The following is a 27410-nucleotide window of genomic DNA, read 5'->3' as shown; positions in this document are numbered from 1 at the left end:
CAATCCATGATGGTTTTAAGCATTTTGTGCAATGTCAAATTTCAAGAGCATCATTACTGTTTCCATCCTGCTTCTTCAAATGTCAACATTCACTTTCTTAGAATGTCATAGGGATAAAGAAGTGGATGTCCAGTAACATGGTAGATGAATTCACCATGCAGATGGGGATACCATTGGAATATTTAGTATACCAGGTTAGGGGACAGGTGATCACAGAAAAAGTGTATCTATCTACGTTGACACTGATTTGATGGCAGCTAATGAATGAATCCATCAATCAATGTGAAAATATAGTATCAGTCCAAACAAATCTTATGTGAGATGAAGATGAAGTTGTGGACTATATAATCCACCCTGAGAGCTGGTAAATGGATGTTTTTGACCTCTCACTCTCAGATTAAGTGATTGCTCAAAATGATCATCTGGCCTCCATGCCTAAGAAAAGGATTAAAACTTGGGTTCCTTGCTTCTAGTCCAGCATCTTAATCAGTATGTATGTATGTATGTATGTATGTATGTATGTATGTATGTATGCATGCATGCATGCATGCATGTGCTCCAGACAAGAGATGAATTAGAAGTGGGGTACTTTTATAAATTCTACTTTAAAAGTCTTGTTTTCTTCTAAATATTATAAATAACTACTGATTGGAAGGTGGTAGCCTAAGAGGCTAATGATCTCGGAGGGGAATATGGTTACTTTTTAGAGATGAATGGACTTCCAGAGGACCACTAGGTGGCAATAAAGCAATCATGATGGAACCCAGCAGACCATTAGATCTTGCTTTTATAAAAAAAATCATTCTAAATTTTAAGGATATTATTTTCCTCAAAAACATTGTTTAAAAACTGTTTCCCTGTATCTATGAAAGCTATATTTTATTCCTTAAATATTTACTTAAGAGTTTAGTGGATTTTAGTTTGGGACAAAGGAAGTAGAGAAATAAACTAAACATTTTTTAGCCAAAATTACCAAATGGCTTAATATTATTTCATATGTAAGTACTGTATTTTAAATATATATCCATGCATTTTTATCTATAGGACTGCAACAAGATGGATTTGAAGAATTAAACCACATCAAACAATCCAGAATAAATTCCCAAAGGAATTATACCAAATTATACCAGCAAAAAAACCCAGCAAAATCTATTTTAATAAGAATAATTTAAGGAAAAAAACCAGAAATGAAACCATTTATAGAAATAAACAAACCAGAAATGGACGTTCATCCTAAAAGCTTTGATTTTGGTTTTCTAATATTAACAAGCTCTGAAAACAAATAGTAGCTGATATCGCATATCACAACAGGTAACAGAACCATTTTGGAGACTGCTTAAGCTTCTCCTGGCATCACTTTCCCCTGGCAAAGTGATGGCAATTACTCTCCTGACTGTTAAACTCATATTTCTAACCTTCAACTCTTTAAAGCAATATTGCACTACATTAAAGCATGCCTTTACATTCTTTCCTTGCTGTCTGTTGAAGACTCTGCTTTGAAAAATAAGAACCCACCCAGAATTCTAAATGGCAGTTTCACCAATATAGCCAGGCAGTTTAGTTAAAGCAACCCCAGAGTAATAACATTAATGATTGCAAGAATACATTTTACAAACACTGTATGTAATGTCTCAACCCATATATTAAAAGGAATATGTATTTTTTTTTCTTACATTGAACTGATGCAAAGAATATGCTTTCTATTCCAAAGCTCCCAGATAGCTGGAATGATTATTGTTAATATCCATAATAATTATCATTCCAGTTATAGTATATTAGCTATGTATTTTATTCTAGGAATTAAACGTGCTAAAACATAATGCAACCTATTTTTGAGTTAACAAAACTATGAGATTTAATTGTATGGCTGCAGTCCTAAAGAAAAGGGAGTGATCTATTGGGATTTAATTACACAACTGTGAGGCTGATATTGTTAAATCAACTTACCTTGGAAGAAGATCAACTGAATTCAATTGATAAATTTTAAATAAGCCTATATAAGATAGTGCTATTTTTTTGCACAAATCCTCAAAATGACTCATTACCTTAAGAACGATTGTTCCAAGATATCTACTTTCTTATTTCACCTTAAATATGAGACCCTGTCAGCTCAAGAAAAAAAAAGGGCAAATATGAACAAATCAAATTTGGACCATGTTTGATATAAGCTATGGTTCCAAGGAAAAGGTATTAGATTCCATAATGTTACATGAGAAATATGACTGACTGCCTATTAAAACTAACCACTTAGCACACTCACTAATCGTGCTTTAGTTAACAGTTCAGTCTTTCTCCAACCTCATGGCTTTCAGAAGTATTGGCTCTAGTTGCCACGCTAGTAGGAAATTTTGAGAACTGAAGCTTATGAGAGTTGGAATTCGACAAACTTGAAGAACAGAAGGATGATGTTGGCTTGCCAAAGCAATTTTGTGAACAGCTTGTCTGATGACAGAATCAGTCAACTCACCAGGGAACAATTTAACAAATACAAAAGTTAAAGTAATTTCAATGAAATCATGGGCAATAATAATAAAAGAAAGTCAATCCAGAAATACAAGAGTTACAATAATTTTATTGAAAATGTAGTCACCAATAATTAAAAGTAACTCAATGAAATGATTAATGCTGCATTGAACTGTCCAATAGCGAATTGCCCATGGTGAGTTGGCCACAGCAAGTTATTCTAGATCCATCTGATGAGTCAGATTCTGAAGTAGAAGACAGATTCTAACTCTGCAATCAGGAGCCAGTTTGTTCTCTTAAGACTAAGGAACAGAAATGATTGTAAAATAAACTGGAAGTCTTCGACATCTACTGCAAAAACATAACAAGCTAAATCAACTCACTTTTTCTGAGCAGAAAATGATCCTAAGCCCTAATATGCTGAAAGATCAATTGAGTAAAACAGATTTCTGTGATGCTCATCTAAAGAAAAAGGTGATTCAGGAAAACAGGCACATCCAAATCAGTGCTTTAAAAGAAGGGCTTGAGAGTCAAATTTCTGTTAGCAAACAACAATTTTCCAACCCTGAATACGAGTTTGTGAATGTGCTGTTTCTGATTTTGGGATTGGTACAAGATTACTCTTAAATTTGAATCTTGGACTTGCATACCTGGAATCTTCGCTTCTGAAGTAATCTTGTTTTTCCCAAGCATTTACATTTTTGCACTGTGATAAGATTTATAGCTGTCATAAAGAACTCTGATACCAGTATCATCTCCTGCACTTACAATTGCTGATACAGGGCTGACTATTTGCCAACCTCACATAAGAAGTATCTCAACTGTAGTCAATGTTATGAAGCAACTGGTAGCTAAAAATGAGTAACGGAAAGCTCAGCTGGCATATTTGCCAATACAGATGGAAATACCATGTCCTAAATATCCTATCTCAACATCTGAGAAATTTGATTGTGCTCACTGCTAGATTCTTGTTTTGGGAAACTAAATGTGCTCTCTTGTCTTGAATATTTCTATTTGGACTATAAAGTCATGTTCATTATCAATTTTTTTAGTTCAGCTGCTAAATGGGCTACCCCCTTTATAGTGAATGTATCAGGTCATTCATGTTTATGTTTGAAAATCCTACTAAATCCACTCTGTCAAGCCATAACATTAGATTATTGTGACTAGAAGTCACTTCAGTGGCTGAATATGTAACTGACAGATTCTTGGCATAAAAACTGGAGTAAAATAAGGATGGACCCTTATCTAGGATGCTGATGGCATCCTAGATAAGATAAACTAGAGTAGAATATGTTTACAGTTTGCAAGTCTTAAGTCATATGTGCTTGCAAATTCATGGGCATCTAGACTAATGAAAAAAACATTTCCATCCAGTTTCTTACCAAATATAAAATGGCTTCTAACTCCAAATACCTAAGACATCAGCTGGGCCAGATGTCAAGACAAATGATAACCCTGGTATATATTGTACTGTGGAGATTATAGTACCTTATCCAACAAAAAACAACAACACAATCCTACATTCTTCTGTACCAAGTAAATGGATGGCTCCAATTTAGACAGATTCCTAAACCAAGATTGCAAGCACTTCTACTCAGCCCCAGCTCTTGAACCATACTCAGAAAAAATGCAATAGTATTTGTGATAATCTAATCTCTACTCTTATGATCTCAGACCATAATGAATTCTGAAGTCCAAGTAATACTTGGACCAATACTTCACAGAGACCTATAAGATTCCCCAGGGTTCAGTACAGCTCTATTCCCAGTGGAATTCACTGTCAGGCTAGTGCTTTCTGGATCTAGAGTAGTGGTGAGTTCTGGGCGGTCCAGTCCGGTCCAGCCATACCTGTATGATAGCTCATTTGGCCTCCTGCCTGCCTACGTTCCATAGCTGTTTATAATGCGACTGGCCAATTGCTGACACGTGCATAGCATGCGGCGGCTGCACAACCTCCGCCGAGAAACTGGGTGTCGCAGGGGGGTGGCTTGTGCATGCATGCGCAGAGCGTGTGCCCAATGAGGATGCCCTGCCCCCTGCACAGTGTACCAGTTGTGATGGGGTCCGGAACCCATCACTAACCTGGAGTATGGGTTGGAGTAAATTGAAATGGACTTGTAAAACATTGTTTCTCTGACTGGTTACAAATTCGTGACCCACATCCTCTGACCAAAGGCAACTCTAAATTTCAGCTTTCTTAATTATGTAGAACTACACATCCTGCACTAAAAGTTTCCCAACACTATCTTCTTAGTATGATAACTTCACAGATTTCAGCAAGCAAGAGGATGATAAACTACCATCTAATTGGCCTTATAATTGCCCCACTGACCTGATCACTGCCCAAATGAGCAGATTGAAGATTTTATAATTTTACAAGCAATAACCTTAGCAAAATTCATCTACTCCCCTATTGCACTGGCTCCTGCTGGTGTTCTGTTTGTAAAAACATAAATTATGGGAACTGTAAAATTGCAACAATTTCCAGGCTGTCAACCAGATCTCCATTTGGAATAGATATTCTCCATCACTGAACTTTTGGAGCATTTGCAAAGATATGCATCTGTACTAAATTGAGCCTAGTGATGCTTATAATTTGCTTCACATCTAAGATGGTGATTAATGTAAAATTTCTTTCCACACCCAGCATAATCACTTTTAATGCACAGTGATGCTGTCTATGAATGTTGTGCACCTGTTGGCTTCCAAAATCTGAGGAATATTATTTGCCAGGATTATTAAACTCTGTCTTGATGACATTCTAATCCATTTATCTTCTTCTTAACAATATGAAACTCATATTGTATGAGTAGTCTTGCAGCAATTCCAAGTACATGACTTCTGTATTATGTAATGAAAATGTGAATTTGAGGCACATCAGATTTTTTGGGATATTTTGGGATCTCACCAACACAGATACGGATGGAGCCTAACAAAGTACAAGCTATTAAATCTGGCAACTACCCCAGAAAGTCAAGAGCGTTCAGAGGGTAATGAGTTTTGTAAACTATTATTCTTCCTTCGTTCCAAGTTTTGCTGAGTTCAGAGCCCTTTAATCTACTGCATAAGCAAACATTACAGTATTTATTTGGGATAAACTGGCTCAGAAAGCTTTTGAAAAACTAAAGAAACTTTTTTCTCTTCAGCCTATCCTGCAATATCTGACCATTTCTCACTGAAATAGATTCTTTAGATGCCAAATGGAAGGCATCTGCTGCAAGTTGCAGTCATAGCCTTATATTCTGGTGTCTATTATTTTAGAAAATTTAAACACTGTTCCATCTGTGATAAGAAATTAATAATCAAGATGGCTTTTGATATTTTAGATACTTCCTAGAAAGAGCACAAAATTCTATAGAATCAGACAGTATCTGTAAACAAAAAAGAAGTTGAATCAGGTAATAGCTTCTTTGGTCACTGTTCTTTCTCTGGATTAATTTCAAGGTGGTACATTTCAAGCATTCAGAACAAGAAAGCAATCATCCCAGAAACCAAACCAGCAGGGAGAAGTAGACACATCACTTCGCAATCACATCGCAATCCTCAATAGTGATTTTTCCTGGACATATTACTATTTCACTGACAAACTGCTTGTACAACCCGGTAAACCTAGTGACCCGCCTTCAGTTTCTAGGTCAGGTGACTTAACCTGCTTTCTTCCACAACAGGTGGCGAATTACCTGACTGTTCCATGCTTGCACATTCATTTTCCAACATAGACTCATCAGAAAACAATATACATACTTAAACTACATCATAATACTGAGACTGCTTATATTGCTAGTGTCAGCCCTGGAAGCCATCTTTTTCTTTGGAGGTTCTGGGCTGCCACATTTAGTGCCTGGAAAAATGGGAAGGAGGATTACAAGGAGTTGATGGAGGATTAGCGATAACAACATTCCTTTCTCTGGAATGGGAGTGGGCATTAGGCATGCACCTGGAAGGGAGTGACTGGGGGTTGTCTCCAGTTGGGACGGCGGATTGATTGGACCATGTGATGGACTTGTTGGTGCAGGGAATGGATCTTTGACTTTCTTTTGGGTGGGGAAAACACCAAACTCTCAAATTTGGGTTTTCCCAGATGTGCCAATATAACATCTCTAATAAAATTTAACTTTGAAGAACTTCAAGCTTCGGAGTCTTCTTTCATTGGGGATTTACTTGGAACCCTGACAGCTAGAAGTTAGGCGGCATATAAATTTAGTAAATTATTATGATTGGTCACATAGTCAACCTGTTTAGTCTGGAGTTGTTGTTTTGTTATTACATGTTATTTTCTGTATATCTTTGTTGTCTGGGTTTTTGCCATTTAGATCTAGTACCTATACTGTATTCACAACTTGTTTCCCTATTAATGGTAAGAGCAAGGCAGCAAACTTAAATAAGCCATTTTGTGCTATTTTTTTCCCCTCTAAAATCTATATGAATATTTACACATTTGTATTATTTGAAGTCTTTGGCTTATGAAAACTACCATTTTGCCAAAGTCTGTTCAATGATTTTTAAGATGCTTTGTGAATGGAAGACTACATTTATGGAAATATTCACATTCTGAGCAACATTTTCAAAAATGAAAATTTGCAATTAGGAAGTCTTCCGTTGAAATGCAAAAATACAGGGTCCCAGTCCAAACCAATTTCTATCATTGGCTATAAATATTTTAGGCACACTAAGGATTTCAAAACTTTTTCATTATTTGAATCCAGATGAAATTATAATTGATCTACTGATTGACAGATGCTTTGGAAAGACTACAATTCTTCATATACAGGTAGGCCAGTACAGGCAAATACATTATTCCTAACAGAAGATATTTTTTCTGCTGTATTAATTTACATATTTATATATACAATATTCTGACACCAATTTGCAGCAAAAACAGCCTTACCCTAACTGGTTTATGCTGAGCTTTTTATCCTGTTTTCATTTGATAAATAACAAATCTTCCTAAATACTCTGCTATTCTATACATATTTATTCAAGTACCACTGAAGTGAATCACACTAACTCCTAGGCTAATGCAGACCTGTAATCCAGATACTGAATGGCATTGTTATGCCACAAAGGTGGAAGGGCACTTCATATGAATGTACAAAGAGTGTGTGCGCATGTGCTTAAATCATGATGATGTTTCCTCCATTTGCTTTTTATGATCTATTTGTCAACTGAACACCCTCCCCTCCAAATATTTATGAGAATTTGTATTTAGAAACTCTGAATCCACATCATTAATTTACATATATGGAGTTCGTCTGTCAACACCAAGAGAAACAGATTTCCAGTGTTTCAGATTCAAGTATAGGAAGCAAGGGCTTTAAAATCCTTTTGTGTGTGTGTGTGTGTGTGTGTGTGTGTGTGTGTGTGTGTATCATACTTTATGATAAAATTTATACTTTATAGCAAGCCAATGCTTACTGAATAGCCCACAATTAGCTGAGTTCAACAGCATATTAAATCAAAATCAAGCAACCACATTATGGCTTACAATTATCAGGAACAAAGTGTTAAATAACTAAAGAATGGTTCCAGAAGTCTTTAACAGAAAACATTCTTCCAGAATTATTCTATAGTTTGTTTGTGTACTTTGTTAATTGCAGTTTCTCTTGATACAGCTATCCATGATAAATAATTATGGTGTATTTTCCTTTAGATTTTACAGTAAGGAGAGACTATTACAATAATAGATCATGATAACACTGAAAGGACAAAGCTACCATATCTGGACTGCAAAACTCTGGACTGCACTAAATGATAATCAAAAGAATTTTCTTTATGTCTCTCTACCATCAAGTAGTTATCTGCAATTTTGCAGTCCAAACCTCTGTAAAAGAGGAATCAGTACTTTTCAAATTAATCAGAAAGTTGATAACTTTTTTAAAAATTACTTGGGAAAATGTGTTAGGATTAGTGTTCGTTTCTCAAGAGGAAGTTTGTCCTTTTCCTGTCTTGCATGTTCAAGAAGTTGCCGCCTCATAACGGTAAAAACAGAGCGCAGTAATGTTCTCCCAAAAATTTGTGTGGTTTCATATTGAGGTAGACTGTCACAAAACTGGGGGACATTGCAGTAACACAGCCACCTACAAAAGAAAAAATAAAATACTCAATTAATCCAAATTACTATGCAATGCATTTCAATCAAACTTAATAACTGTTTACTTTATAGAATGCATCACTGAAATTTCTAAACAAGCATTTTATATTATATAATTATTCTGTATGTGTTCTGTAACTAACTGAACTGAAGAATACATTTACATTCAGCAGAATTGTATAGCCTAAAACAGGGGTCACCAACTTTTCAGACCTCAGGGACCACTAAATTCATAATTTTAAACCCCACGGACCACCAATATGATCTGCCTAATGGCTGGATGGGTGGACGTGACAAGGTGGTCATGTGACTGGATGGGTGTGGCCAACTTGATGTCACACACATAGAGGGATGCCTCTACTCGTCACTCATCGCCTGCCCACCTGGGATCCTTAGGGCCCCAACAGGAAGCAGTTGCTGTAGCTAAGCAGCCACTATGAGGAAGAGTTGACAAAACAACTGCTCATATCAGATTGGATCTGACCAAGAAGGAGGCTCAGTAGAAGCACTTCACTGAGGACTATGAGCATAGGGTTTCCAAGCAAAGGGAAGACTGGCAGGAGTGCAAGGCCAGGTACTGGCACCTGGAGGATCAGCAGACTGAGATGGTCATCCAGTTCCAGACCACGATGCAGTCTCACTGGAATGAGGCCCTCTGGCTTTTCTCAATCAATGGCACTTCCTTCCAGCCTTCTCCCAAAGTCCTGTACCAGGTGGCTGAAGCAGAACCCAAGTCGGAATTTCTGCCCCACTCTGAGCCACACAAAAAGACCCAGAAGAGGGAGACTCTCTGCAGCAACACAAACCATGGTTTTGCTTCCCCATGGGCTTTTACAGAAAGCATGTATCCAGCCCAGGGGCTGTAGTTTGAGGACCCCTGATTTAGGGCAATATAACGCAAATAATTTTTCTGGGGACCCCCAAAATTTTCCCATGGACCACTTGTTGGCGACTACTGGCTTAGGAGATTTCCTAATATCTCCTAGATGAATCCGATTGTAATAGATTATGAACCAGATTCCCTGCCAGGCTTGTGAAAGGAATCTGGCTGGGGGTGCCTGATGAGGACTGGTTTTCTGGAAAGGGGGTCCATTAGGGATATTGGGAGGCTGATAATGTAAATTGAAGTGCTCCAAGGAGTCAGATCCCCTCCCAGGAATGTGTTTATATGAGTGATTGTGAGGAGGTATTCTACTTTTGGGACCAGCCAGCCAGCATGGGGAAGAAAAGGCCCTTTGCAGGGGTGGGGGTGGGGGGACCTAGAGATGGGTGAGAACATTTCATTGATAATGGGTAGGGGAGATATGGTAGGAGGCAAAGGGCCACCCTGGCCCTGGCTTCTGGCCCTCTGGGCTCTACCCTATTTTGCAGTCAGCAGGCTTTAGATGCCTGGGCTTTTGACTGTTTAATGCCAAGTCAGACTGTAAAAAGGCTAACCCTCATCTTGTGACTGCAGATGAGAAGATTCACCTAGAGTGCATTATGAAGATCTGGCTGGCTCAGAGGGCAGGTGCCCATCTTGTCGCTTTGCCCAGCTGGGTTTCAGGTATGGAGTCAGGTATGGAATCAGACAAAACCTTAGGTCAGCAATGGGAAAATGATAAGTGTAGTCCAAGAGTCTCTGATGGTTCTCAACAGTGTTTCCCCAGATTACCTGCTCCTTAGATTGAGCTCTATAGATCATTTAGGACTGTTACTTCTCCACTAGCGTCCTTGATATGTAGCAACCTGATTGCCTAGGCTCCTTGATTCCATAATTGGGCTGGCAGTGGAGTTTCCCAGGTTTATGATTCTGGAAACTTAATCTGTCTTTCTTTTCTGGAATTAGGAGTCAATGGCAACTTGGGAGTTCTTGGATACCATAACTATGGGCCTATCACAACATATGAAAGGAGGCCTAATCTGGTTTTGCTATCAAAGTCCTGACAGTGTGATCTGGATATGGAGGAGCTCTTATTTGTTCCCTCCTGTCCAGATCAGATTGCTACTTGGTAACCATGAAGTTTTCTGGCACGATTTCCCATTGCAAGGAGGCTCGCCCAATCAACCAAAGTAGCCTTTCAGAGCTTGAGATTGTTCTTGATAGTCTGTTGTATAATCCAATTGAGGTCATGCTTGCCTTCTGGAATGTGGAGGGTATGCATCTGATTTCATTCCTATGGCCTCTTTCCTACTGTGAATCCTGACAATCTCCTTGAATTTACCAAAAACATTGAGGGCGATTAATAGATGAAGAGACACCTAAAATGCTGTGGAGGGTGATAAGGAATGAATGTAATTGTCAAACCCCTGAAAATTTCTGTAAAAGCCCATGGGGAAGCAAAACCATGGTAGAGCCTATGCAGGGCAATATTAACTGCTATGGGCAGTTATGCTCATCTCAGCTATTAATTTTGTGATATAGTTTTATATTGTTTTTATTGTTTTAAATTGTACTGTTTTCATATTGTTTTTAATACTTTCTGAGCTGCCCAGTCAGGTTATTGACATGGGTGGTTATATAAATGTGAGAAATAAATAACTGCTAACTGCGACTTGATGAAGAATATGCCACTGGATTTTCTATATTTATTAAAATTTAAATCTTTAGGTGGCAGAAATATGTAGTATCCTACGACATCTGTCATTTATCTACTTGCTATTTGTCAGCGTTAAACTACATCTGAATATAAGGGTTGTGCTATGCACAATTTATTCATTCCAAAGCCACCCTCTAAAAGCACAGTCATTTTTATTCCAGTATGTTTATCTTCTGCATGACATATCAGAAGAAACCATTGCCACCTGCTATCTACTATGAACTATCTCAAGATACAGTGAAAACCTAACGTGTGTGTGTGTGTGTGTGTGTGTGTGTGTGTATTTGTAAGTAAGTAAGTTTGCAGGTCTTGGAGTATTCAGGTCTTTTCCCGTGTAAGATTGACAGTATCTTGGCAAGGTTTCGATGAGGTCACACTTGTCATCTTCAGGCTGCTGCCTTTGGCTTCGTGCTTGTGCGAGCAAAACGTGATTGGAGCTGCCGTTTTTCTATTGGCTTTGTTGCTTTAAACACATTGGTTGGCTGTGTTGTCACATCTTGATTGGTTGGTGGAATTGATGTTTGGTGAGGGTGATGGTGTCCTGTGTCGGTTTTTGTGGCTGGGACTCGTTTATTGACTAGGGCTAGTTTCCAGATGTCTGGTAGGCGGGAGGTATCATCACGTTTATTCATGTTGTGGGGGTGTTTCTCTATTTTGATAGCTTCCATAATTATTCTCTTGTTGAAGTTGTCAAGATATTGTCAATCTTACATGGGAAAAGACCCGAATACCCATGAAAATCTATGAAAACAAATATATATGTATGTATATATGTATATATACTGTTACCTTGTGTAGTTTATTTTATAGCCAGCAATGTCATCATTAGGTGATCTCAGTCGCCACTGGGAAGGTGTTTCCAAGTGCCAGTAATTGATGCGATTGAGAAACATTTTAGCCAATTCTACTATGGTTTGTCTCTCTTTCGATGGTAGATGACTAAATTTGTATTGCACAAAATTATTAACTCCCTTAAAGAAGAAACAGAAAGGAGAGGAATTATGAAAAACCTGATATAAAATTCAGAAATTTTATGGACCTAAGGAGAAATAACTTCTAACAAATATTTTCTATAGAAAATTTTACAACATCTTTACTGATCAGCTTGTATCTGGTTCATATTTTATGTCATATATTGGTTTCTTTGAAAAGAAACTACAGGTTGTCCTCAACTTATAATAATTCACTTAGAGATCGTACAAAGTTACAACAGCACTGGAAAAAGTGACTTAGGACCTTTTTTCAACTTACAACCATTGCAGCATTTCCATGGTCACGTGATTTACATTTAGATGCAACTGACTCACATTTACGGTGGTTGCTGTGCCCCAGGGTCACGTGATCCCCTTTTGCAACCTTCTGACAAGCAAAGTCAATGGGGAGGCAAGATTCACTTAACAATCAGGTTACTTATTTAATAGCAATAGCAATAGCAATAGCAGTGGACTTATATACCGCTTCATAGGCCTTTCAGGCCTCTATAAGCGGTTTACAGAGAGTCAGCATATTGCCCCCAACAATCTGGGTCCTCATTTTACCCACCTCGGAAGGATGGAAGGCTGAGTCAACCCTGAGCCGGTGAGATTTGAACCGCTGAACTGCTGATCTAGCAGTAGCCTGCAGTGCTGCATTTAACCACTGCGCCACCTTGGCTCTAAGAGGGCAGGTGATTAATGACTGCAGTGATTCACTTTACAAATGTGGCAAAACTCACTTAACAAATACCTCTCTTAACAACATAAATTTTGATTATAAGTTGAGGATTGTCTGTATATCACTCTTTATAATACATAGTTTGGCTGATCACAATGGCATATCTTCATCAACAATATATGATGAGATATTAACTTCATTATAACTAACAGTGATTTTATGTTGGTATACAAACAAAAGATCAATAACCAGATGGGCAAATTCTGTATAATAAACCATGATGTTCAGGGATGTCCTTCAGTTTAAGACATGTTTCGCATCTAAAGGTGCTCTTCTTATGTCTCCAATTTTATAAAACACATCGATAGTATTAAAAACTATAATTCTGGAGTTATGAGCTAAAGTTTGTAAATAAATGTAGTTTCTAATATTGCATCCAAAGTTTTAAGCTCTCCATTCCCACCAATGTTTCTTCTCATTTGAAGGTATAGAGAAATACAAGAAGAGAAGGGGAACTGAGATCTCAAATAATTATTGTAACTCAAATGCTTCTTTGTGCCTGTATCTCCCATTACGGTTCATATCACAGCATCTTAGTGTATCTTCCCTGGCTGTAATAAATACCACTCCAGTTTCATATATGAACCCAAACTGCATTTGCCAAAATAACTTTGGTCAAAATAATCTGATATAATTAACCTAGATTTGTTCATGACATTATGAATTTCTCAAATGGGTGCTTAAAACAACCAAAATTCCTATACAGTTTTAAACCTCATTCTAGTACAATGAGCTTATTAAATGCTTAACAAAACTAATGCTTATATATTAATCTCAGCTAATAACAATAGTTACCTTCCTGAATCAGCACCTTAGTTTCTAAAAATATCAGCTACCTACCTAGGGTCTTGTAGTGATACAAATTGTATCAGCTACTGGATTCCTTTTAAACATCCTCTTTTGTATTGCTAAGGTGGATTTTCCAATTTACAAGATGCTTTTTCCATCCAATTTCCAGGGGCACTGAACTAAAATACAAAGGCCTCTCTGCAGACATGTACAAAAGAATACATTAAGAAGAGTACTACTTAAACTAAAGATAATCATTATAACATACAGATGAACGTACAAGTTGAATTCTAAAATACATGCAATAGATTTACAATGCTTGTCGGCATAATAAAAGGAAAACTATCCTAATGTGAACTTTTATGTTGACAGCTTTCTTTCCTGGTCAACATAAGAAAATCATATTTTTGTACTGCCAGAGACTCTTTATCTATTTTTAAAGAACTATTAGATAAACTTCGTATCATAGTAAAAGATCCTGCATGTTTACTTTACCTGTTCAATACTAGGTTTCTCAAATGGAGGACTTTCCAGAGATCCTTCCACAACAGGTTTCCCCATATGTAATATACACTTCCTCAAAAGCTGTTGAAAAGAGTTGGAAAATGATGATAAAATGTGACAATTTCATACTTTTATTTATGTTTATAACATCTCTATGCATTTGTAAGTGTGGCTTAGATGAGTGCATTTGAAGCCACAGCTGCAACTTAAAATGTATTTTCTAAACAGAAAAGAATTCAATTTACCTTGAATAAGTAGAAATAAACCTGCTTCGTATCTGCATCTTCTTCTTTGTGAACACAGGTGAAGAGATACTCAACATCCAACACAATTCCCAACAACCTGTTCATTTCTTCTTCTGAGACATTCTCCAAATGGGAAACATGAGCGGCTAAAACAAACAAGGAAATCTTAGGCTTTCAAGGAAAAGGTCAAGCCACTGAAAATATATAGTATAGTCATTCTTGACTTGATGCCCTCTTTTTATGTATAGGCTTCAATTCATCTTGGGGAAATCATAGGTTTGAGGAGCCTAACAACACAATGCCAATCTTAAACTAGCAAGAGTCAAACTTGTTTATATCACCCTGGAGCAAACATTTGGTAAAGCCTATTCAAGCTCTGAAGAATTACATTCTTTTCTACAGAACAACAATGCACTGTTTACAACAATGATCCGAATCATTTTTAGGTTTTCTTCTTGTTTAGTTAATGAAAGATTTATTTGTAGGAGCAAGCACTATACTAAACCATTTTTGGAAATTATATAAGGGATTGATCTTTTATTATATGTTTAATATTATACATTTCATATTGGAGGCATGTTTGCTATTAGGAGAATGTTTGGTTAACAGTTTACAAATAGAAGGAACTACTTCATCTGCCTTAAATGATACTGTAATCTAACATTTCTTACAGATTTCCTTCTGAGATACAATTTTATTTCAGATACTAATCAAAGATCCATTTTCTCTAGGAAAATTTTGAAATGAAAAACTCCACTAAATTTTATCAGGATTTTCTAATGCCCAAGTGCTGGATATTAATAACTCATTCATTTTTTTTTGAAAAACATTAATTAGCATATATCCCTGATAACTTAACAAAATAATATTCCTGTCTTAAAACCTTAATAAATGGTAGTTGTTATCATGCAACAGCCAGATGCTAATTAGGAAATTAGTTAAGCTGTCATTTTAATAACACCATTTAAACTCTGAAGACTAAATTTCTATCATGTTTTCTTCAGTAATATATGTATCTGCCTTAAAACAGAAGTTTTCAGATTTTTGCTTGTAAAAGCATCATAGTCTTTTTGTTCTTGCAAAGCTAAACATAAAAGATGATCAAGATGAGCCCAAGGGCGGGCGTCAAACATATCAGTTTGGAGTCACTACAATCCCGTAAAAGAACTAAATCCAGCTCCCTCCCACAAGTCTATTTATTCTAATCTGGTGCCAATTCACCTTGATCGTTAAAGTTCAAATTCTTGTGTATATGTAGCATAAAATAAACTTGTAGTACTTTTGAGCCCTATTCTGGCTCCTGACACTAAATATAATTAAAATCCATTGTTTCAGTGGCCTTGTTCTATAATAAATGTCACTAGTCACTTTCAAATGTGACAAGTTGTGGATACTAGCTAATTAAAGCACGATATATAATGGAATGCTAGCAGTGGTGGGTTTCAAAAGTTTTTAGAACCTCTTCTTTACGTGTGGCCTGCTTTGTGGGAGTGGCTTGCCAGCCATGTGACCGGGTGGGAATGGCTTGCCAGCCATGTGACCGGGTGGGCGTGACCAACTTGTAAAATATGATGAAACTCACTTAACAAAGCTCTTGCTTAGCCAACAAAATGTTGGCTCAGAAACTCTGGCATTCGAAGCACCAAGTCTTAAAGCTGTCAAGGTACAAGACCCTTGCACCCCTAACCCTTTAGAAAAAAAACCCCAGGAGTGTTCAAACTTGACAGCTTTAAGACTTGTGGACTTTAGCTCCCAGAATTCCTCCTCCAGTCATGTTGGTTCAGGAATTCTGGCATTGAAGTGTACAAGTCTTAAAGCTGTCAAGTTAAAAGACCCTTGCATCCCTAACCTTTAGAAAAAAAACCCAGGGGTGTTCAAACTTGACAGCTTTAAGACTTGTGGACTTCAACTCCCAGAATTCCTTCTCTCGCTCTTCATTTTGATGATGTGTGGATGGGCGCGGGGAGGGAGCTGGAACTGGTTCTAAATGGCACTATAGATTTGTGGAACCTCTTCTATAGAAGAGGTTAGAACTGGCAGGAACACACCCCTGAATGCTAGTTACACAATCTTTGTCCAGGCTTTACTCTATTTACTCTATTTTTGACAAGGTATGCAAGCCAAGTGATAGTATGACATAGGTTCCCCTTATAATCTTGCTTTATCACCCTTAGAGGCAGGATTGATGGCTTATCTGAAATAGCTTTAATGCAACTTTCATCCTATTAAAATACACATATAACTATAGTACTTATACACATACATGTATATAGTATAGTATAGTATAGTATAGTATAGTATAGTATAGTATAGTATAGTATAGTATAGTATAGTATAGTATATAAGGTGAATACTTATACAAATAACTAAAATGGCATTACATACAAAAACACAAACCCCAAACTCCCATATATTCTTTATGACACGGATTCCTACATTTTTATCTTCATATTTCCTTTATGGTATCTTAATGAACATCCCTCTCCTAAAAATCCAATAATGAAAATGAACACCAATGAACAATGAAAACAATACAAGTAATCCTCAACTTACAACCTTTCATTTACTGACTGTTCGAAGTTACAATTCCGCTTTAAAAAGTAAATTTTTCACACTTAGCAGCAACCACATGGCCAAAGTTTGGATGCTTGTCAATTGGCTCATATGTATGACAGTTGCCGTGTACAAGGTCATGTGATCATCTTTATAATCTTCTGACAAGGGAAGTCAATGGGAAGGCAGAATCAATTTTTTAACCATGTTACTAGCCGTGGCACGACAAAACCGCGGTCCACTAAAGCACGCCCAATTAAAGCGCGTACCTGATGTCATCAGCAGCGTGACAAATATGACCGCGGAGAAAAAAGGGCGCTTTAAAAAGCGCTTTTAAAGCAAGCCGATTCACGTAAAGGTAAGGGTTAGGTTTAGGGTTAGGGTTAGGTTTAGGGTTAGGTTAAGGGTTAGGTTTAGGGTTACGTTAAGCGTTAGGGTTAGGTTTAGGGTTAGGTTTAGGGTTAGCGTTAGGTTTAGCGTTAGGTTAAGGGTTAGGTTTAGGGTTAGGTTTAGGGTTAGGGTTAGGTTTGGGGGGCTTAGGGTAAGGTTTTCGCGTTAATTTTAACTTTACCGCTCACAGCGTGATGTTTTCGTCGCGCTGTGATGACGTCAGGTACGCGCTTTCGTCGAGCGTGCTTTAGTCTACCGCGGTTTTGTGGTGGAACCGTTACTAGCTTAAGAACTGCAGTAATTCACTTAACAAGCATGTCAAGAAAAGTCATAAAAGTGGGCAAAATTCACTTTAATACTTTCAATTAACACATAAATTTAATGCTTATTTGTGGTTGCAAGTTGAGGAATACCTGTATAATGAAAAAAAATTGGAAATATGATTTTATTGTAACAATGTATTTAAAGCATTCTTCACGTTTCCCTTGACTTACATCTTCCCCTTGACTCAATGTGCACTTGCCCAAGAAAATACATATCACAGTTTGGGAAACCCTGGGATATACTCTAATATTCACAAAAATATTTTTGAAAAAGAACAAACAAAGAAACCTTACCTAGTGCATGATTACAACTACGACACGGTTCACTAAGGCTTACAACAGACTGCTGCAAGTCTACCCTGGGTGGAGTAGGAGGTGGGTTAGGGTTTTTCCAGCCATTACATTTACAAGAATCCTCTGCCTGTAATTAAAAAAAAATAGAAATGGAAAACAAATAGAAAGTATGCAAATTTAAATAATACCAATTATTGCTATATTTCTGAAAACATGATAGCAGAGTGTATTCAGTAAAATCCAGTAATTCAGTAAAAGCACTATTTACTTTTATTCTACAATCATCCATATACAGCTGCTAAAGAGGGTTTCAGGGGAAGATGATAAAGTCTGGGCCATATAAAATGTGAGGAATAAGATGATAATGTTCTCATGTTTCTTCTTCTCATTGCTTATTTTATCTTACAACCAATTAATATATGTACCTATATACATACAGATCCATATATACTAATTTTGAAACTTGGGTAAAATTTGGACTCATAGAAGGACATTTCTCTTAGTCTCTCTGCAGCCTCCTTTACCCAATTCAAGTATTGTAAATACTTTGTGTACATACACACACACACACACACACACACACACACACACACTACATAACAAAGAAATCATACAATGCCTGCAGATATTTTGGATTACAAACCATGTAATTCTGCACCATCTACAATACTAATTGGACAGATTTAATCACAAAGACCTGGAAAACACCTAACTGCCCACCCATGTGTATTATTATATATATTTTAACAACTTCAGAGAGACTCTATGAAAGATTCCAGGGATAAAAATCCTAAAGGGGAAAACAACTCAAGAAGCGTGGAAAACTCTGAAAAATGCAATCATAAAAGCTCAGTCCATCACAATACCACTAAAAAAGAAAAACAAGAAATTCAAGAAACCAGTATTATGGCTGCATAAAGATCTCTCTGACAAACTGAAAGACAAAAAGGACGTGCACAGAAAATGGAAAGAGGGACACATAATTAAGGCTGATTATCAGCATACAACAAGAACATGCAAAGATGAAGTCAGGAAAGCAAAGGCTCAGAATGAACTAAGGCTTGCTACAAAAGTCAAAGATAATAAAAAAAAAGTTTCTTTCAACATATTAATAACAAGAAAACAGTGAAGGAAACAGTAGGACCACTAAAGAGAGAAGATGGCAAGGAAGTAACAGGCAGTAGGGAGAAAGCAGAGCTGCTTAACTCATTTTTTTGAATCAGTCTTCACACAAAAAGTATAGCCCAATGTACAAAAAAAAGCTACTGTGAAAGACAAACCAGAAATAAAAATTAATGAATATTTTACCAAGAATCTTATTCTTGTTGCAAGCCATACTTATTAACCCGGGTAAAACTTTCTTTCAAGAATTAAACAAAATAACCGCTAGGTTCATTTGGCAAGGTTCAAAAAGCGAGAATTAAACTAAAGTCAAAGCAAGATAGCAAGGAGAGAGAGGGTTTAGCATTACCAAATTGGGAATTATACACATTAGCAGTAACAATAACATGGGTGAAAAATTGGATAGAGCTAAAGAATAAAAGAATTTTGACCTTAGAAGACCATGATTTGCAAGCAGGTTGGCATACATTCCTATGGGATGATAAACATAAACGCCCAAATACTTTCAAAAACATTTAATTAGAAGAGCGTTATTGCAAAACTGGCTCAAAATCAAAAAAATCCACTATGTAGAAATCCTGAATTGGCTATCACTGACAGAAACGACGATCCATCCAAATTTTATAGATATGAATAAAATGCTAAGATACAGAGACATAATTGACAAACAGGGAAATTTAAAAACAGTTGAAGAATTGGCAGAACAAAACATGAAAGTTGACTGGCTAACCTACTTGCAAATCAAAACTAAACACAATAATGATACTAAAATATATGACATTGAAACGGAACCACACGAATTGGATAAAATAATTCACAGCTCAGATAGAAAGATGATAGGGAGAATATATAAATTTCTCCTAAAACATAAAATGGAAGAAGCAATCGTGAAAGAACAAATGATAAAATGGGCACAGAACTTTGACTGTAATATTGAGTTGGATAAATGGGAAAAATGTTGGGGAACAAACTTAAAAATGACATACAGGGAAAATCAGTACAAAATGTTTTACAGATGGCACCTGGCACCAACAAAGTTAGCTAAAATCTCAACAAATACGTCCCCAAAATGCTGGAAATGTGAATCAATACATGGAACATACTATCACTTATGGTGGACCTGTGAGGAGGCTAAATTTTTTTGGAAAAGGATCAAAAAGTAGCTAGAGGTAATAACAGGTGTTAAAATAGAATGGAAACCTGAAGTTTTTTTAATTAGGAATAATGACTGTGAAATATAAAAAAGAAATTCAGTATTTAATATTACATATAATTACGGCGGCAAGGATTGCCTTTGCCCAGAGATAGTAAAACAAATTAATTCCAAGCAAAGATGAAATAATAAAAAAGGTTATGGACTGTTCTGAAATGGACAAATTAACAACAACAAAAAAAAAAAAAACAGGGAAAGGAAGAAACAGAATACTATCAGATATGGGATAAATGGTATAGGTGGATGGAGGAAAGAAACAAGGATCAATGAAGGAAGGCAACAAAGTCCAAAAATAGTAGTTAAGGAGAATTAACACATGTATATGTATCCAAGTGGTTTAAACTTACTAGAGGTAATCAGCCAATATAGCAGACAGAGGAGTAAGATAAGAGCGTTAAGAATGGTGAAATGCAAATGAAATATAATAGAAGGGGAAACAATATAAAGTGAGCGATATCGATTGGCAATTGCTATTAGAAAGAACAGGAAGCTCCTGTTCGTATTGTATTGTGTAAATGTAGTATACATCTAAGTTTTGTGTATGTGTATTTTACATGTTTGTAAATATTTTTTTTTTGAAAAGCAAGAAAATGTTAAAAGAACACCTATCTGACCTTGATGAATATAAATCACTGGAAGCTGACAGATTACATCCTGAAGGAGCTGGCAAAAGTTATCTCAAAACCACTGTACCAAATAGCACAGGGGAAGTACTATGCTAAAAACAGATCATGCCAACCCAAAGCTGATTTCATTCCTTGATAAATTAGTAATTAAATTAGTAGACCAGCAAAATGCATAGTATATTCAGATTTCAATAAGGCATTTGACAAAGTAGACCACAATCTACTTCTTGGTAAGCTAGAAAAAAAGTGGAATAGACAACATCACCACCAGATGGATTTGTAACTGACTGACCACATAGAGAAAAGTACCAGTGGGATACCATAAGGCTCTGCGTTAGGCCTAGTACTCTTCAATATCTTAGATGAGGGAATAGAAGAGGAACTCAACAAATTTGCAGATGATACTAAATTGACAGAAATAGTCAACACCTTAGAAGACAAACTCAGGATCCAAAAAGATCTTGACAAACTTGAACAATGGGCTCTACCCAACAAAATGAATTTTAATGTGGAGAAAATCAAAGCTTTACAGTTAGGCAGAAAAAAATCAAAGGTGTAAGTACAGATTAGATGAGACCTGGCTCAAAAACAATAACTGTGAGAGGGCGCTTAAGAGTCCTAGTGGGTGATTATTTGAATATGAGCCAGCAATGTGCAGCAGCCAAAAAAACTAATATAATCCTGGGTTGTATAAACAGAGGCATAGAATCAAGATCACGTGAAGTATTAGTGCCGCTTTACAAAATCCTAGTAAGACCACACCTGGAATAACTTCCAGCCTCTTCTTTTCTACTCTACTCTACTGCTCTACTCTGCTCTGCTCTGCCTTACCCTACCCTACCCTACTCTATCCTATATATGCATATAAATAAAATATGCAATACTGTAGAAACCGTCTTTTCAGAGGTAGACATCAAATTAGCTGAATGATGATGAAATAATTATGAACAAAATAACTTTGTTTTTCAAGGTTTTAACCCAAAAACTAAAATAACTGGGTAAGTGTGCTAGTTTACTTAAGCACTTATCTATAGCAGTTTTTCCAAGTATAACCAGTAGTGGGATTCAACCAGTTTGGGAGAACCAGTTGTTAAGTTTCTGAACAGTTTGGTGAACTGGTTGTTGGAAGAAATAATTAGGGCAGAGAACTGGTTGTTAAACTATTTGAATCCCACCACTATATATAACCCTTTATACAGTTGTAGCCTTTATTTATATATATATTATAGAGACAGAGACAGAGACGAGACAGACAGACAGACAGACAGACTGAGTTTGGGAACATCAATCTAACATGAATATTATGAGTCACTGTTTTTTTAAAAAAAACGATACAGGCACTGAAATACTGTGAATTTTTTAAATAAAAACTTAGTCCTTGAATTTTAACTTAAACTCCATCATGATTATTTCTATAATATATAAGGATAATTCAGTACATTTTACTAATAAAATAGGTAAATTACATGTAGAATTTGATGTTTTCCTGTAAAACTTTTATATATAGCGAAGCAGTATATTTTTCAACGGACTATTAAATAAACATTTTTCCTGATTTCTCTCAGATGGAAGTCTCCTGATCCTATCATCAAATAGCAATGCACAGCCAATCCCCCTCCCCTAATCTATAACAGGATTCGGGATGAGGGGGACATAGAACAGATAAAAAAGAAGAAAAGTGAAGCAAAATATCAAAAGTTGATAAAAAAAATGTCTGAACCTTATAAAATTTTGTGAGGTAAGACAAATAGTTGTCATTTTAAGAAATCAGCTACTGTTCCTGACCTCCAATTTTTATTTTCTTTCTTCAGTTTAGAAGCTGTTATTAAAGACCACTTGTGATGGTAATATTCCAGAAAAAATGCATCTGGAAATTGTATTAATGCAATAATGTGGTTTCTCCCCTTCTTATTTGTATTTGAATCCTGACAAATTTGCCAAATACAATTCTTAACTGCCTTCTAGGTGAATAGTATGCCTGTAAAAAACACTCTCTCAAGCATTAATGTTAAAAAAACACAGAGAACAGGACTTTCAAGATCTATGAGCAATAAATTGCTGCTACAAGCAAATTAGAAGCCTTTATGGGGCACAGAGCACAATTTTATCCAGAAATGAAAAAAACCGTCGTAGCATAATTATCCATAAACTACAAGCTGAAATACCTACACAAAAAAGTAGTATTGCACAATAATTAGCGTAAGGGATGAAAACGAACAGATGTAGCAATATTGACATTCTGAATACTCACCTGCCAAAAAACACGAATACCAACCTCCCCTACATTCATAGAGAAAGTTAAAAAAGAAAGTGACTGTATTTTTATGTTCCCAACTTTATTTCTAGATTCTTTTTTAAACAATAAATAAGGCATAGTAAGGACTCATATCCAGGCCCTTTTTTCCCCAACTTCAGAATAAAAAGGAGCTTATAAACTTGAAGGCTAGTGCAGATCCAGGTCATTTAAAGATTAAAACAAGTTATTTGAATGGTATTTGAAACCAACTGGAGTAAATACACTTATTTTAGAAGGGGTTGGGGCAAGGTTCACATCATCTCTCATTAATTAAGACAAACATTTTTAAACTTTGTTCAAAGGCAATAAGTAATCTTCAAACACAATAATCTCCCTGAAAAGTATCCCTCCAATTACACACTCCAACAACCACTGTTTTCTATTCAACACTGAGCACTTTACTTTTCAGAAACTTAAATCACATCCCATAGAGCACTCTTTTCTTTGTGTGTCCCCACCCCCTTCCTGGGTTTAATAAAATGGCACTGTTCTACTTTTAATTAGTATGGGACGCATGAAATTATGTTGTGAAAACACTAGGAGGATATTCAAAAAGAAAATATTTAGTGTATCACAGGAGACAGCATTGTGTTGTATCATCTGTATAGAATTTACTGGAGTTACATGGAGTGGACCGGAGACCCCAGAGAGGCCCAAGAGGGATTGGGGAAAACCCAAAATCCTCAGCAATAGGGCCTGAAGGAGAGCCTTCCTGCTGGGGAGCATCTATGAGAGACCCTACCCCCACCTCATTTGCACTGGAGCCCCCGGATAGTCTGTGCTGTGCAGCCTGGGCCTTCTGGAATTGCTTTTCCAGGGCCTTCTGGCATCTCACAGCCATCTTTTCCTCAGCCTTAGAGGCCTTCCCAGCTGTGGGCTGCTTCCCCTTCGAAGGGGTGCCCACCCCATTACCCTTAACCACTGGATTGGGCTTGTTGCGCTTGCTGGGAGTAGGCCCAGTCTGGCTGTCCTCTTGCCTCTCCCTGGTGCTGCCATGAGGGCTTGTTTGCTTCTCCGTGGCACTGAATGCTGAATGCACAGGCCTGAGTAAGGGATGAGCCAAGATCAAACGCTGGGGCCTGGTGGAGAAGGGCCCAGGAGCGCTATGCAGGGAGGGCTGATTGGAGCCGGCTAGAGTAAGTAGCCAAGCGCCTGCAGATCCACACTGAGGCAGGTAGGGTGGCTCGAAGGCTAAGGTTCCCTGCGGCCGCTGGAAGGATCATGAGGGAGAGGGCCTGACTGGCCACCCAGAACTAGGCCCTGTGCTTATGGCGGCCCTCCGCGGTGATCTGCACATTCTGACAGGCTGCACGGCAAAGTTTGGGGCCTGCGGAGCGAAAATGTGCCAAAACCATTTAAAAATGGCGTCTGTTCGCGCGCTCGCGTGCCTGGAGAGTGACAGGCTTCGGGGAGCCTAGCGCTTAGCAAGGGGATCCTAGCCTTAACTTACCTTTTGAATTTGTGGGTGGCCGCCAGGTGAGTCCCCGACGCAGGGAGCTGCCCGATTAGCCCTGGGGCTGGCAGCTCTCCAGAAAGCCTATCTGCGTGATTCTGGAATCAAGGGCTCAGGCGGAGGCTAAATTGCAGGATTTTTCTGTGCTATCCCCTTACAGGCAAGAATAAAAGAATCAAAGGACTAGGAAGGAAAAAACAAAAAAAGGGAAATAAAGGGAGCTACACTAAACTATGCAAACTACCAAAAACCGGGATCCAGCTTGATGCCCAAGTACTGGAGCACAGACAAGCATGCCCTATAGGGCGGCTGAGTTTTTTGAAACTGAGCCTCTGAGGCAACCAAGAGGCGGAGCTACAATTTTAAAACTCAGTTCCTTGGGCAGCAAGCTGAAGTTAATCCATGCTTGGACACTCCAAGCAGCGCCTAGGAGAACATCTAGCCTCTGGAAGCTTGTTCTAGATTTTTCTTCTTCTATGGGTATTTAGTTCTCTATTTTTGTACATTTCATTAGAAATCCATTTTTCCTAATCCTTATGAATATAAAGTGGAGGAGTTTTGTTATTGCTATCATTAAACAATCTGGAATCAGAAATCTTTCCTATCCAAACCATTCAGCTAGCAGTTGAACTTACCTATCTTAAGTCTATCCCTGATATATTATTCAATATATTTATATTATTAAATATGTTCTATCATGTAAGTTATCACAACAAAGTTCTTTTCTTTATCTTCAATCTAACACAGTCATTTTCAGAATCACATTGCTTCCTTTTACGACCTTTGTTACCATAGTTAAGTGAATCACTATTGTTGTTAAATTAGTAACATGATTGTTAAGTGAATCAGGTTTTCCCATTCACTTTGCTCGTCAGAAGGTCACAAAAGGTGATGACGGGACACTCCAATTGTCATAAGCATCTGAATTTTGATCACCTGACTATGGGGAAACTACAATGGTCATAAGTGTGAAAACTAGTCATAAATCACTTTTTTCAATGCCCTTGTAACTTTGAATGCTCACTAAATTAACTGTTGTAAGTCGATGAATACCTGTACTATAGCAGGCACTCCTTCTCAGAGTGATGATCAACAAAAGCACCAATTTTGAGCAAGGAGGTTAAAGAGAGTTACATGGTTCATGAAAAAGGAATTATAAAGATTATATACAACCCTCTGAAATGTCAGGTTACCCGTTCCTGTTACATATGCTCTTAAAGGGCATGCTGGGACAATGAGTTATTTGGAAGGTTAAGCAGGGTCATGATGAAAAGTAAAATAAAAATAATCTAATTGTGTTCATTTTACTGTGATTAAAATAAAATTAAATATAGAATATAACTGCTTTGCAAATATTTAATAAATGTCCTCTTTCATCATATTACAAATTTTCAGTGCAAATTTTTGAAAGGATGTCTCTGCAAAAGGTTTTCAGATGCCACATCCTTGCCTTACTATTGCGGTGTAAAATGTAGACATTATACAGAATAATAAAGCAAAATCTAATTCTTACTAAATCAAGTGTACTAAATAATTATTCTAAATTTTGTATGTTATTTTTAATGGAACACACAACAATTTTTTTTAACATTTGTTAATTTTATTTTGAATAAGAAATTTTAACATTGAAAAATCTTGTAAAATTGGTAAACAAAACAACCCAGAAACAGTAATTTAGAAACACTATAATGTTGCATTTGATGGTCAGTTATAGATTAAAAAAGAGTAGACACAAACTCATATTATTAGCTATCCCTATATTACTACTATGATATATTTAATACTTTTCAATTGTGCTACGTTTTAACATTTTTTTTAAATTACAGTTTTGGTTTTTTTCCTATCATGGATTAATCAAACATGGAATTAATTGCTTTAAAATAATTAAATAATTATGGAACTGGGTATTCACATAGACTTAATGTCAAAGAACTGTGATGTTGATGCTATTATACATCTTGGCACAAATAATCTGTCCCAAAAAGATGTACTTTTTGTGCATGATGATTTCCAGAGCTTTGTTATGAACTTAATAGTATAGGCTGTAGGATTACCTTTTCAGAGGTTTTATCAGCATATAACGAACAAAAAGGAAAAGGCCAGTGTATAGCAGAGTTTAATGTGTGGCTAAAGAAATGTAAAATGGAAGGCTTTGATTATATTAGTCATGATATCTGCACCTGGTCCAATGAAAATCTGTACAAAAAGATGGTTTGCATCCATCAAAGAAAGGAACTGAGTTACTTGGCATTAAATTCACAGATTTTCTAAATAAACATTTAAACTGAACAGTGCGGACAGAGAATTAATTAATACATAACATTTCTGTCCCCAGCAATCTAAACTTAATAGGGTTATCAATGCATGTAACATAGATGTTAAGGCGGGTAAGACTATCAACCTTACTGTCAAGCAAAAACAAGCATTTAATAGTGAGTACCATACCATGTGCACTAATCAAATAGGTGGTAAGGCAGTAGGGGACCACACAGGTTATGTAGAAAGTAAACACAGGGTCAGTCAAAATGGACTCAAATATCTATGTACCAATGCACAAAGTATGAAGAATAAACAGAGTGAATTAGAAATTCAAAAAAATGACGGTTGATATGATATTGTTACCATTACAGAAACATGGGGGGGGGGAAGAATCCACAAATGGAACTTACAGCTAGAGGGATTGAAATTATTTAAAAGAAATAAACAAAATAAAAGAGGATGTAGAGTTGCACTATATATAAGAAATAACTACA

The 27410-nt window shown here is 36.8% G+C and overlaps 1 protein-coding gene across 4 annotated transcripts in view; it reads right to left on the bottom strand.

Annotated features, from left to right (window-relative positions):
* The window catches only part of KAT2B (lysine acetyltransferase 2B), a 76947-nt gene that overhangs the window by 33431 nt on the left and 16106 nt on the right, over positions 1-27410 (bottom strand). For all 4 annotated transcript variants that reach the window (XM_032238236.1, XM_032238237.1, XM_032238233.1 and 1 more), the window contains exons 2-6: positions 17948-18074; positions 14388-14533; positions 14134-14223; positions 11926-12107; positions 8352-8543 (exon numbers count right to left, since the gene is read on the bottom strand). In XM_032238236.1, coding sequence (XP_032094127.1) covers positions 8352-8543; positions 11926-12107; positions 14134-14223; positions 14388-14533; positions 17948-18074 — 737 coding nt within the window. The remainder of the gene's footprint in view (positions 1-8351; positions 8544-11925; positions 12108-14133; positions 14224-14387; positions 14534-17947; positions 18075-27410) is intronic.

This window comes from Thamnophis elegans, chromosome Z (assembly GCF_009769535.1).
Source record: "Thamnophis elegans isolate rThaEle1 chromosome Z, rThaEle1.pri, whole genome shotgun sequence".
Lineage (NCBI taxonomy): Eukaryota > Metazoa > Chordata > Lepidosauria > Squamata > Colubridae > Thamnophis > Thamnophis elegans.
The sequence above is the reverse complement of the archived record's forward strand: the minus strand, read 5'-3'. Positions and strand labels throughout refer to the sequence as shown.